This window comes from Nesoenas mayeri (assembly GCF_963082525.1).
Source record: "Nesoenas mayeri genome assembly, chromosome: 2".
NCBI lineage: Eukaryota > Metazoa > Chordata > Aves > Columbiformes > Columbidae > Nesoenas > Nesoenas mayeri.
In genome coordinates, this window is record NC_137543.1 from 40,004,218 (window position 1) to 40,018,710 (window position 14,493).

The following is a 14,493-nucleotide window of genomic DNA, read 5'->3' on the forward strand; positions in this document are numbered from 1 at the left end:
AGGTTCCATGTTTGGAGAGGAGTCTGATCTGCTTACATCATGTGTGGGTAAAGAATTTTGCAGTTTAGTAATACCTAAGTGGTATTTTACAATGTCATAAAACTTAGAATTTTAAAATCTTATTTAAATCTATGTACTCACACCCTAGAGTTGTATAAGAATTGGCTGAAGGGATCTTCTGTCTTTTCTGTAAATTTTTAACAAATCCAGGAAAATGTTACAAGACTTAAAGAATTGTAACATGAGGTAAATATTAAATAAAAAAGAGATAAATGAGATAATCTAGGTAATTACTGTCTGGTTAGCCTGACAACAGTTCGAGGAAAAATACAAAAAAACATTGATATGGGATTACAGTCTTAAAAGCTTGATGGAAAGGAATATAATTAATGCTAGTGACAATACTTTTACTGAAAATATGTCTTGTCAAACAAACATCTATAACGAGATTAGAGATTTTTATGAGGCATATGATTTACTAGTGTACAAGATTCTAGTTGAAAATGAACACTAGGAATCTTTCAAATGAATGGCATTTCAGGTCAACTAAATGCAAACCGATAATGCAGGCTGTGTCCACATTCCATAGACTGGCTCCTGGATACCCTGACTCAGAAAGAGGATTTAATGTTTATACTAAACAGCAGCAGAACAAGAGCTCCAATGTCTGATTCAACAGCAAAGAAAGACTAATGTGGATCATCACTGTGCAGATAAAAAAAAAAGAAATTAATTAGAACGCAGGGGTGAAAACATGAGCTATGCAGGAGAATTCTGGTGTCTGTATTTTTAATGTGGAAAATGGGAAAATGTGTGGAAAAAAGCTAACAAGATATCCCAGTCTTAGCCCTCTAGTAAGTGTTAATGAGCTCCTCTTGTTTAGACCACACAGAGGTGAGCAGACCAAAGGCAGTGAGAAAACACAAAGCAACAAAGGCCCTTCTGTCAAGGCAAACAAGCATAACGTGAACCAGTGGCTGGAAGTTAAAGCCAGATAAATTCAAATTAGAATTGGCTACCCATTAGTTAACACTGAAGGGGACTAACCACTGGAACAAACTGTCAAAATAATTAATTCTTCATTTCCTGATGTCTTTAGGTCATGCATTCCTGGAAAATGTGCTGTGGCAAAACACAAATTATTATTTATTGAAAGCCAAATAATTAACTTAATACATGAGTAACTGCATGACATGTAATAGCTTGTGATATAGGAAGCCAGATTGCTCTCCGAATGTATGATTTCACAGCTTTGCCAGAATGGGGCATGTGAGCACTTTGTCATCCATGGGTGTTTACATATCGATAAGAAAAACTCGGTAGAATGAAGAACTGCCTCTCCTTTTGCCATCATTTTACAGACTCAAATATGTTGTTATTCCCTTGCTACTTTATCCCGATCAGTGCTTCCCCTTTCTCATGAGCTTCCCAGGTGAAAACCCAACACCTTTAAGCTAATACCTGCTTTTGCTCTTAGAGTGAAAAACTGCTCAGGCTCATTATTTAGGTCATTGTCTCTTTTTGTTTTAAAAAGTAGAAGATATTATGCCTTTCCCTGATTCCGTGCTTCTTTTTTAAAACATGTAATTTGCACGTAGTGGATTTAACATCTATCAGTTCTACTGACAAAGAGCCACTTCATTTCAGTAGGTATTAGATGAAACTTGTAATCCTTCAGTCATCTCATCTAATGTTAAAGAACTCGGATTATTACAGTTAGGTAAATAATATTCATCATCTCCTCATTGCAGATTTTTCCTCTGAGCTTCCCATCTTCTTCCTTGAACTTGGTTCTGGGTATATCTTTAGTTCTACTTCCTTCCTAAAGAAATAAAAAACTACTTACATAGGAGTTTTGCCATGTCAGGGCCCTTGATTATCATTTGCATTCTGTGTTTCAGAGAGATCCTATTTCATCCTTTAACTCTTTTTCCTTTTAGCACACTAGGGGGGAAAAAAAACCACCTCATTTCCCTTCGACGCTTCTATTGTCTGCAGAATTTCACTTTAGTTTTGTACTTATTTTACTTCATCAGCAATTCCTGTTGTCTTCACCAGTTTTTATAATTCTTTACAGATTTCTCCAGGGCTAGACCCTGTTAGGGAAAAGAAAAACTCCAGGAGACTACACTAGATTATTCTCTAATTTTTTTAGTGTGCCCTTACTCACACTGTATCTTCTATTATTTCTTTGCTTCCCTTTTGACTGTGGTATTTTTAGTCCTTAGAAATGCATTCCTATTCCTTGGGTTTTCCTTAAAGAACTTGAAATTATTCTGTCGTAGTTTTAGTGTCCTCTAGCTGTAGGTGTGAATTCTCATGGGCAGCCATAACAGTCCTGTTTTACACATTTGAACACTGGGACAACATAAGACAATTATGCCCATTGATTTAGAAATACTAGCTGGTTCCCATTTTCCCTTCATCTCTGGTGCATTCTTATAGACACAATTTTGCATGTAAGACTTTTATACTTGTACTGTAGAAAAACCTGTGTACATACTATCAGATCAATGTGTTGATCTTTAAATTCTACCCAAAACCATGTATATTATGAAGTGAAACATGTAAAGTGTGTACAGGACCAGCCTTCTATCCTGTTAACTGGCAAAGCCAAGAACACAAGTTTACACTTACAGACCATAAAACACACAATGCCACTGAAACTACCCTTTGGTGTGGATAAGGGGGAAATCGGGATCCAGCTGACATATTTTGCAATGTTTGCAGGACGGCATTTGCCAATGTAAACCTGACTTGCAAACACAAGGAGTAGTTCACTGGAAACAGTTTCTCTTTGCTATAAATGGTGCCTTTATTGAAAATCTTCTCTCTTTACCTTTTTAATTCTGGACTATTTATATTACCTGACCATCCTTTTCCTTTTAGTAACACATTACTTCAGCTGCAGAAAAAATGAAAAATGATAGGCAAATAATATTATTCCAAGAATACTGAAATATTATTTCTTGTAATGAACGAGTTCCTTTTAAAATGTGCAGAGATTTTCAATTTTGTTATATATAAGCTTGTATTTTAATGGTCATATGCAGAAATTTTCTGCTTATGCTTCTAAGTTTGGAAACTTATTTGAGAGAGTAACCTGGCAAGAAATAAAGATAGAAACAAGATTATGTGAGAAGTGATTGCTGGCAAACCTCATAGTCCAACACAGAACACAACATAGGAAGCCCTGTTCACTGAAAAAGCTGGATGCTGCTGATCCCTTCAGCTGCCTGTGCTGCTGTATGGACACTGCCTTGTCTTTCAGGACACCTTGGCAAGAGCTGAAGTCTGGCTTAGAGAGGAATAAATGTACCCTAAATTGTCCCAAATGGAATAGTCTAATATCCTACAGAATATTTACCTCTAATATGAAGTCCTGTATGCCATCAGCTACTCTTCTCTGTCATTAAGGTAATAATCCTCTCACAATCTGAATTTTTCATCCATCAAATCAGAGAAGTAACCATCAGTTCTGCAGCCTGCAGAGAATCTTGCAGGTAAGACACTATAGTTTAAAATAACTTGTAGGAAATTCTGCTTTTATTTTTCTACAGACTTCGTCGTGACCTGTACAGTTCTCTGCATTGGATTTTCTTTCCTCTTCAGAGTGGTGAAAGCCGTAAGTACAGTTGTTGAAAATGAATGCCTTAAAAAATGTTGCTAGTCATTAACGATAATTTACGCATATAAATGTCACAGTGTTTGGATGCAGAATTTTCGTTCAGGCCTGGTTTTCCCAGTATATAAATTTTAAGGTGATTAGGAAAGCTATATTGTCTTTTGAAAAAAAACAGTAACTGTATATGTATATTAAAAAAGCATATCTAGATATAGGAAATACCAGAATTGTTGTTTGTAGTCTCACCAGGATTAAGTATTATACCAAACATGTTTCAAAATGCCACTTCTTATTATTTTGCAAGAGGGAATATCAGAAGCTTTGCTGCTTCTGAACTACTGTCCTCTGAGTTTAAAGAGGAATTGTTAGGCCTTGGATCTATGCCTGAGGGTTTGTTTTGTTTTGTTTTTCTTTTTTTTTTTTTTTTTTTTTCAATCATCAAAGGGTGTGATCATTAATCCCAGTTAAACAAGATGTCAGCGTGTTCCACATAATTAAAGGCTGAACTGGAGAGAGGTGGCCTGCTCTTGCTTCTGCTAGTGAGGTGACATGTCACAAGGGTCATGCTGGCAGGGCTTCTCCTTCTTTTCACCTATCAATTTGATATGAGCTTGAGAGCTGTAACTATGCCTCCCTACAGGTTTTTCAATACGCTGAGCCAATGTAGGAAACAATCTCTGAGGAAAAACACCACAAGCAGTGCATTTTTACGGAATAAAGAGTGTATTTATGTGTATTATATATTTAACATCTTTTTACCGTAAAGTCAACTATTGGGAGCTTCTGCACAAAATTAAGCTTTAGATATCTAGCAATAATAAAATTTCTGAAGATCAATAGAAGATTAGTTTAAGAGAGAGACAGACAGCTGATATAAACCGTATGATCCCTGCAAAGAGTGCACTTAATTGAAGAGGAAAGACCTGTAACGTGGAAGTGGATGCCTTGGGACAGCTATATCTGGTGACATAACACTACAAACAGATGATTGCACAGTAGAACATGTGGCAAAAACCAGTGCATAGGGCACCGCCAGTACATTGTATGTGGGAACAAAAATGGACTGACAGAGAACACAACACTTTCAAGAGTGCCTACAGCACTAAAGGACACCAATTCTCACTGATCTTGAGCAAGGTTTAGATCATGCCACTGTCTCCATTTGATTGTCTCAATCCTTTTTCTTGAAGCTGGTTTGTGCAAAGACCAGTGAGGTTGATATCTGTATTTGTGGCTGGAGTTAAATGTGTCACATGCTCTGTTTCACTGTTGGGATATACCCTTGAACTCCTCTGTTACTTACACACTTTACCATCAAATATGTTGTAGGAATCTTGAGCAGATCTAAACTGCTGATCAGTCATGCTATGGCTGACATCAAGTACAGAAGGATATTTGCACAGAAAATACTGAGCAGACATATAACAATAAAGGAATGCCCATCATTCAGCAAGGCTTTACCTGCTATGCGTAATATTGAAGAGAGATTTGGGTAGAATGGGAAGGTTGAAAGGAAGAGCAACGAATATCAAGTAGCTTAGTTCTTGAGTTACGATGGAAAATATGGAAAGCCATGAAAAGTATTTATCACAAAACAGGAACTTTCAGGTCTGATTATGTTGCCCCTCATAATTGTGAAATTCTAGAACAGATGTCCCACAGGAAAGCTACTGCAGGAAAGGAATTAATAGAGGGCATGAATGAAGTACTTGTGCTTCAAAGAGCAAGGGAACAAACCCAGCCCCCTAGGACTGTTTTTTTTTTTTTCCAAATGTGTGACTATTTGAAGAGGAAAATGAATTTCCAGTCAGATGGAGCAGAGTCAGGGATGTTTAAGGGGAATATCTGGTCTTTTTTTTCCTCCATATGGCTGAGCAATGATTCAAAGTAAATGACACGAATAGGAACAACTAGTGTGTGTTTAACAAGTGATTAGGAGAGAAAACAGCAACCAACAAAGCCAGGTAGGTAGAGGAGACAGGTATGCATATACAACATATCTCACGTGACTACAGTTCATGTTAAAAAATTGGAGTCTTCTGTTAGTACTGATATACTCCTTTCAGTCATCAACAGTGAAGACAGTAACTAATGATCCTGTAGAAGGAAACTTGTGTTTCTGTTCTGATTCTGAAAAACCCCCAACCCAGTACATTCTACATCTTTTGTCCTATTTTCATTTCACCTTGCACACCACTCAGGGATCAGTACTCTCTTCCTTCAGTAATGAAGTTCCAGCTCAGTCCTCCTTCTCCTTCCGTGTCACTTTCACGCTGATGACAATTTCTGCTACAATGTCAGCCCTGCATAGATACCACTGCTGAGCTGGGGAACAGTACAGCACAATGAGGTGTACACCTAGATCAAAGTCTGTGGATCAACTGCACAGGATCGGGATGTTTTCGTCTTGGGATACTAGAACGCAGGGAGGTCTGTCCTCTGTCTGTAAGTGAGCAAGGACGGTAAGCAAAGGGCACTTCCACTTACCACTGTAGCGACTCTATTTGACTGCCTCTTTTACCTTTCCTAGTTGCTGTCAGGGATTGCAGATGGTGAGTGCTGGGTTTCCATTCCTCTTGCTGTCACTGATGCAAGTGTTTGGGTTGCTGCCTAGGGGAGATCTCTTTTACAGAGGTCTCTTCTGTCCTTTTTTCCCTTGATAGAACGAGTGTTCCCTAGGTTCATACATGGCTGTTGTTAAGGAAGAAGGAAGAGTCCTTTCATATGCCCAAACTGAGGCTTCCTCTTGTTGGGGGGAGACTTTCCTGTATATTCTGCAGGAGGCTTTGCCTAAATGAAGGGCTGACTGTAAAGATTGTGGAGGCATTGACCCTCCTTCAGAACAGAAGGGACAGAGCAGGGTTCCCTTGCTTTTTCAGTGGCTCCCTTATCATCACTGAGGGCCTCCATCCCTCCATAGAATCACAGAATGGGTAAGGCTGGAAGGGACCTTTGGACATCACCTTGTCCAAGTCTCCTGCTTAAGCAGGGCCACCCAGAGCAGGATGCCCTGGACCATGTCCACAAGGCTTTTGAATATCTCCAAGGAGGTAGTCTCCAGAACCTCCCTGGGCAACTTGTGCAGCACTTGCTCACCCCTCCACTGAAAAAGTATTTCCTGATGTTCAGAGAGACCCTCCTGTGTTTCGGTTTGTGCCCATTGCTTCTGGCCCTGTCACTGGGCATCACCAAAAAGAGCCTGTCCTATTTGCACCTTCCCTTCAGGTATTGGTACCTATTGATGAGATCCCTCTGAGCCTTCTCTTCTCCAGGCTGAACAGTCCCAGCTCTCTCAGCCTTTCCTCATGTGAAAGACGCTCCAGTTCCTTCATCATCTTCATGTCTCTACGCTGGATACTCTCCAGTAGCTCAACACCTCTCTTGTACTGGGGCGGTCAGAACGGGACCCAGTACCCTAGATGTGGCCTCAGCAGTGCTAAATAGAAGGGAGGGATCATGTCCCTTTACCTGCTGGCAATATGTTGCCTAACGCAACCCAAGATATCATTCACCTTTTTTGTGGCAAGAGCACATGGCTGGCTCATATTCCACCAGGACTCATAGGTCCTGCTCTCCAAAACTGCTTTCCAGCCAGTCGTCCCCCAGCCTGTGCTGGTGCCTGGGTTGGACTTTGCCCTTTCCCGTGTTGAACTTGCTCTCCCGGGTGTCCCCTGGCACACAGGCCGCCTGTGCCCAGTAAAGGGGGGCAGCGGGAGCTGCGCGGACACTCCCCCCAAGCTGCGGCTCCCGCGTCCGCCCGGTCCCCTCTCCCCCCTCCACCGGCTGCAGCCTCGCCCGCCCCACCGCACTCCTGGGACAGCGACCGGCTCCCGGTCCCGCCCGGCGGCTGCGCCGCGCCCCCTGCCCCGCCACACGACGACACCCGCCGGCGGGGGCGGGAGGGCGGAGGGTGGGCCGGGACACGCTGCGGAGCGCCGGCAGTCCGGCTCGCCCCTCGCGCACACACACCCATATACATACACTCACACAGACACACGCACTCACACGCACACCGCCCGGCCGACGGGAGCCGGGGCCGCCTGCAGGACGCCCGCCCATGGCTGACAGGAGCCTGATCGAGGGCGACGAGCCCTTGCCGTGCCGGGAGGAGGCTCCGGAGTGGGGCTACGAGGAAGGTGAGGAGCGGGCGGCGTCTCCGGCGGGGAGAAACTTTGCCGGGGAAAGAGGAGGTGGTGGCGGTGGGAGGATTTCGGTGTCGGAGCGGAGGGAAAGTCGCCCCCCGGCCGCCGCCAGCCACGGGAAACGGGGAAGCGCCGGCCCGCAGCGGGGGGCCGGTCCGTCACCGCCCGCGGGAGAGCAGCGCCGCGAGGCCGCCCGGTAGCGGTCGGCGGGGCCGGAGGGACGAGGTGCGCGGAGCTGCCGCTCCTTCCCGCACCGGTGGGCAGCGGCGGGGCGGCCGGTGCGGGCGGGCAGGGTCCGGCTGGCGGGGCAGCCGGATCTCCCCGTAACAGCCTTCCCTTGTGTCTCAGGAGTGGAGTGGGGACTCATTTTCCCTGATGCTAACGGGGAGTACCAGTCGCCCATTAACCTGAACTCGAGAGAAGCTAAATACGACCCCTCGCTCCTGGAAGTGCGTTTGTCGCCAAACTACGTCGTGTGTCGTGACTGTGAAGTGATCAACGACGGGCATTCGATCCAGATTGCCCTGAAGTCAAAATCAGGTAATGTGGCCTTTGCTTTCCCTGCTAAAGATTATCTTGCCTTCAGAGTGTACATGTATCCTGGTGCACTGGAACAGCAGCTGTGCCCAGCAGCGAGTGATTGTGCTCACTGGGCACTAAAGGACACCAAATCCCACTGATCTTCAACAAGGCTTAGATGATGCCACTATCTCCATTTGATTGTCTCAATCTTTTTTCTTGAAGCTGGTTTGTGCAAAGGTTGGTCAGGTCAATATCTGCATTTGGGGCTGGTCAGAGTGGTGCTCTTGACTTCAGTAGAAAAAGGAATAAGCTTGCAATGAGAGCTCCAAGTTTTGACGCCGAACTGAATGGTCAGTCAGATTGCTTCAAAGCATGTCCAGAATTTCCTCTTGCGGTGGTGTCCTCCAGTTCACCGGCATCAACAGTTATCTGCATTCAGAAGCCGTCCAGACTATTACTCAGCCAGCGTCATGCCAACCTGGCAAAATTTGCCCTTGGTCCAAAGACTATGCAATTTAAAAGAGCATCTTCTATTAATTTGGGTGGCATGTGAATACAAACTACAGAATTGGGCGGCTTTAGATACTCCAGGTATACATGCTTACAGTATTGATGATGAGCAGGTAGCAAGGCAGTCCGCATTTCTTAAAGCATTTTTTGCTCTCATTCATCAAATAAGAATTAGAAGCAAATAACAAAAGAAACAATTCCAACTTAAGTCAAATCGCAGTATCACATTCAGACCTTTCATCTGGACAAGCTATTCTGTATGAAGGAGACAAGTGTCAAGAAAGTAGGAAGAAAAAAAGTCCTTTGTGCTTTCCAGCACTGTGGTACTTCTTACCATGTGTTTGGAAGAGCATCCAAGTTATTCTAACCACTCTTAGCCTTTGGGGGGCATTTAAACAGCTGAACATTGTCAAACCACGAGACATTCCACTTGTGTTTCCTTCTGAGATCCCAGTAGTCCTGGGAGTGAGGGACTCAGTCCAGTTCTACACTGAATTTTTAAAGAAGGAAGGGTTTGTTATTTTAATAATGATACTTTTCTTTATGATTTCCTTTCCACAATGAATTCCGTTTTTTTTCCACAGAATTTTGCAGATTTTCAATAGAACAGAAATTTTGTACTTCCAGTCAGCTTTACTGCCTTCATCAGGAGCAGAACTCTTTTCCAAAGGAGTCAGGTTCTGTCTGCAGGGTCAGGAAGATTCTTGAATTCTGCCGTGGAGGGAGTGAGAGTGACCAAAAACGCTATAATCACTTGCATGCCACAATGCAGCTGTTCAACCCTACCTTTCCAAAGGGCAGTTTGTAACTCAGAAGTAATAGTTAATAAGAGGGGACCAGCACACCTAAATGCATGTGCAAAAACCATTGGAGACTTAGAAGGAAAGACTTGATTGCAGTGTGATGCCAGACTGATGAGTCTTGAAATATGAGAAAATGTGAAACAGAATAAAAGCTTATGACTGAAGTATGGAATTATGATTTAGGAAATCTTATTTTAGTTTCAGCTTTTCCATAGATTTCATGTTACATAATTTCCCATTTCCCACTTGTAAACCTGGGATAATTTTTCCATTTTTGGGAGGGAAAAGACAACATTTGTTAACCCTGCAAAGAGGAGAAAAGAGTTAATAAGCTGTGTTTGACCTAGTATTCTGGCCAGTTTTCAGGGATTGCGGAAACTCCTGCAGCTTCTTTTCCTCACGAGGGATCTCTGATGACAAATCCATTTAGCCAGATTATTTTAATGGGAACTGTTGAGCGCTAAATGCTTTTGAAACTCTGTGCAATTATGTGCAAGAGATCCTCATCTTCTGTAATGTTAACAGTCAAAGAAAAACTTCTTTGTGGAAAAAAAGTAAACTGATTAAGACACATATTTAAAAATCAATTTGTCATTACTGGTGATTGGTTTTATCCTTTAATTCAGGACATGCAGTCCATCTGGAATTCCCAAATCCTTATTATTTAATTGCAAACATTTTCCCAGGCTGCTTCAAGTTTGATCATTGTGCATATGTTATGCGTTAGGTGGAAGAAGCATGACCAACTGTGTAACGCAATTGTATATTTAAAAATGCTTTAGAGGATATCCTGTTAACAGAGGGACTTCTCTTAAGACAGCAGTGGGTTGCACAGTGGATGATGGTTTCAGAATAATTTTCTGATGAAGATCAAATATTGCTGAAAGGCAAAGCAAAGTTAAATGTGTTTCATGGATTGACAAGGATCAAGATTGGATGAAAGGCAAAGGAAGGATAAATGTGCTTCAAGCATTGAAATACTTTTGTCACTATATCAATGTTATAACTTAAGCCTCAGAAATAAACTCTTTGAAGCTCCTGCAGATCCGGAACTACATCATATAGATAATATCAGTTCTAGTTACACTTTCTGTAAGAGCAACATTTTAAAACAGAGAAAAAAAAATGCTTCATTTTCCTAAGAAACAGCACTAATTAAGTATCATGTTTCTTTTTATTTGCCCAGATTTCCCTAAATACTTTTAATTGGTTGTTTCCCCACAATGTTAATCAGATCTGTAGATTTTCCCTGTAGGATATAGATATAGATAGAATACAGATAAAAGAAGTTTAAGAAGCAAATCTGATCTGTAACTGTATTCCGGACATTTCATTTTAGAAACCCTAATGGCTGTTAGATTAGTTTTGAAGAATTATTAAAGGAGGATTAATCAGTATATTTTACTTTTTTCTCCAATGTAATTGATTATGAAAACCTTAACTGATCAGTATCCTTTCAAATTTTTAATAGTTCTGTACTTTTGTTTTTATGTTTGTACAGTTGCTGAATTATGTTTTTAGTGTTTCACTATGTGTTGTGCTCCAAACAAAGACTGTTTACTTTGTGTGTCAAAATAACTTTGTATTATGGAACTGTAATCCCTTGAAGCCACAGGTTATGCAGTTAAATAATCCTAATCAATTAGCAGAGATTGTAAAAGATTCATTCAAGGTCTATGAAATGTAAGCTAGATTTAATGGATTCTAGGGAAGATTGTAATTGGCCTTAAGTAAAATCTGACCTTGCCTAGGAGCCAGTATTCAATGATTTCAGTGGGAAGTTGCCTACAGGTTGTGGAGTAGTATTTGATCTGAAGCATATTCACAAATCCCTGGGCAAAATGCTTCGATTGATTAATTCCAAAGTAGATTGGGCCTCGCGAGGTACAGTTGCGTGCTTTTACTACTTATGGTGGAAGTCTCAATTGATGCAAAAGTATTGAGCTATTATATGATTTTTTTGTGTATGTTGCAATTGAGGATAGATGCTTTTAAGAAATTCCTGCTGTTTACATAACTGAAGGAAAAAAACAAGTCGTGGCTGCCTAGAAAGCTGTTTTTAAGTAGATGAGGTATGTTGTTGCTCCTGTGTATAGGTTTGATTATATGTGGACATGAAGGCATTCTGTCTTGCAGAAGCCTGACAGGTGGTATACGACTGAACACCTAGCAGAATATTGATATTCAAAAGTTTTCTGTCAGTTTCTGTGACTCATAGCAAATACAGGTGATGGAGATTAAGCATTCGGACAAGCTGGAGGTAGTTACCAGTTCAATTCAGAGCCCTTGCCATCTGTTTAGAGCACACAGCTACTGTCTTGATAGGATCAATAAACACATTCACTCTTCTGGCTGATAAAGGTACAGTGTGTTTATTTTGTGTTGTGACCAACTGTTCTGCCTCATAAAACAGTGCCTAAAGTTGCCTTCTGTACTTGCACGGTACTTCAAAAGTAAAGATGTCAAGTCTGTCAATTTTTCTCCTCTCTAGTACCTCTGATAATAAAGAAGCTTGCAACAATCTCCCCATTGTATTTGGAGAATATGTTCAGTGGAAAGCCAAGTTCATTACCATTTGTCTTCTTTCACAGTGTTAATAGGGGGGCCATTACCTCGAGGACATGAGTTTGAACTACACGATGTTCGATTTCACTGGGGGAGAGAAAACCAGCGTGGTTCTGAGCATACGGTTAATTTTAAGGCCTTTCCCATGGAGGTAAGAGTGACACTGCATTGCATAACACCTGCTAAACACAAAAGATTTTATTTCATAGCCTGGATTCCTGGTAGTTCAAAAGAGAGTTTCTTTGAGCTCAGCATTTTATTGCTTTATATTTCAACCACAAAGCTATCTTGCTGAGGTGTGCTTTAGTGCAGGTAAATTAGGATATGCATCTGGAATAGAATGCCTCCAGCACTCATCACATTGTGTGATTAATTGGTCATAAAGTTAACTTGCAGAATTATTAACTTCTGTCTTAATAATATTAGTGTTCTAACAAGATCTGCTGTTTCAACACTTCCTATGTCACCTTGACTAATAGCTATAGATGGGGAGAACTAGCCACTGGAAATATTTCCATGGTGAATAATAACAAATTAGGTAAATTTGGAGTAAGTGTGGAGCAATTTGTTCATGAAATAGCTTTACATACCTGAAAATTAGAGATTATACGATATTCAAGGGTATAGTCTGTAATATCTCAGTGAATTACAAGATTTTGAAACACAAAGTCATAATTCAGCCTGAAAACATTCAGCTGTTCATGGGGTATCAGTCTGGGCTCCTAGGCAACCCAAAATGCTGGGACCTACTTTTCCTGCCCCTCAGTAGCTGTTCGTCGTGTTACTTTACTTTCCACTGTACCATTGCTTACACTTGTAAAGTGGCCTGGAGTATCCCTTAAACCCTGTGCTACAAGACTGGTTTTAACAGATGCCAACCCTGATGTTCGGTGACTTCAGCTTTGCATCTTTTATTTGTTGTGCGCTATTGGTTTCAAAGAAACTCAAGATTTTTTCGGAGTTCTTTGGGTTATTTTTGCCATATCTATCTATCTATCTATCTATCTATCTATCTATCTATCTATCTATCTACCTACCTACCTACCTACCTATCTATCTTTTTATCTATCAATCAATCATAATCCCTCATGGGTCTGAAACTCTGTTGCTGTTTTCTTTCTGTTGTTTGGTGCTAGGAAATTTGTTATTGTAGCGTTACATTAATGAATGCCAGACTACTGGAATAGAACTGCTTTACAGAGAAGGGTATAAAGAGATTAGAGCAAATACTGCAGAGCTAAGTGTAAAAAGCTTGTGCACTTACACCATCAATCTAATTCTTAGGATTGTTCAGGTACTTTCTTTAAGAGTTGTGGGTCAGATCTTGGTCTCTGCTGTTTCCTATTTTTGCATTGTTCATTGAAAAAACCCTTTAAGTGACTCACAGGGGCTTTGCAGGTTGATTAGAGGCAGATTCTGGCAACTCAGGAGAATTACTTGGATGGGGAAGACTCTTCAACCAAAGGGAAGTACAGGAACCACCTCTGCATCCTGATTACCTGGCATAGGATATAAAATGTGATTTATATAGGCAGTAAGACCTTCAAGATACTGTAGTGTTCCTCTGAGGCAGGTAGTAGCTTGTTCATTATGAAACAGCCCTGCTTAGTGCTTTTCCTCAAGGTTGATTCAGCATGTGGTGATCAAGAAATACTGATATGAACTATGTCAAGAACTATACTTGGAAGTCTATGAGGTTCTCCTGTCTCTTTTTTTTTGACAATCACTTTACGAACAGTCTTGATGGTGTATGGGAACAGTCTGTTGATGACCTGTAGAAACCCCAGAGTTCTCTACTCCAAATCAGTCCAGAGAAATATGTATTTGACCCAGATATGCAAAACAACAAACTTAGTCAGTCATGAAGGGATTTCATTCTTCGCTTACTTTAAAAGCAGCATGGCAGCTGCACAAACAGAATTCTGGCACAATTGAAGAACATCACCTGGAGGTGTGCAGGCTGGTGATATCCTGTCTCTTGCATCTAAGCAGCTTTTAGCTAGACAGATCTCCAAGAAATAATTACTGATGCAAAAATTCTGTAGCAGAAAAAAATTGACTTAAAGATCCTTATGCAGGTGATTTCTTCTGGCAGAAAATGACAGCAGAGCTTGTCGTATCCAAGGTCAGTTGCACACAGGTGTATTGGTTAAGTCAGTTCATCATCTTCTGTCCCATGTTGCAAGTAAGGGATGGGCAGTTTGTTTGATGGCTGAGCTGTATTTCCTTCTGCTATTTGCACAAAGAGCTGCTCTATTAAATCCATCTCCAGTTGTCCAAATCAAATATTATACCCGAGCAAAAATGAAACAGGTGCTTGTGACCA

General features: G+C 41.3%; 1 protein-coding gene across 1 annotated transcript in view; it reads left to right on the top strand.

Moving 5' to 3' along the window:
- Positions 1 to 7,682: 7,682 nt before the first annotated feature.
- Positions 7,683 to 14,493, top strand: part of CA8 (carbonic anhydrase 8) — a gene marked incomplete at both ends in the record, with an annotated part of 40,929 nt that continues 34,118 nt past the window's right edge. Inside the window, 3 exons of the mRNA XM_080339758.1 lie at positions 7,683 to 7,761; positions 8,116 to 8,307; positions 12,194 to 12,318. Coding sequence (XP_080195884.1) covers positions 7,683 to 7,761; positions 8,116 to 8,307; positions 12,194 to 12,318 — 396 coding nt within the window. The remainder of the gene's footprint in view (positions 7,762 to 8,115; positions 8,308 to 12,193; positions 12,319 to 14,493) is intronic.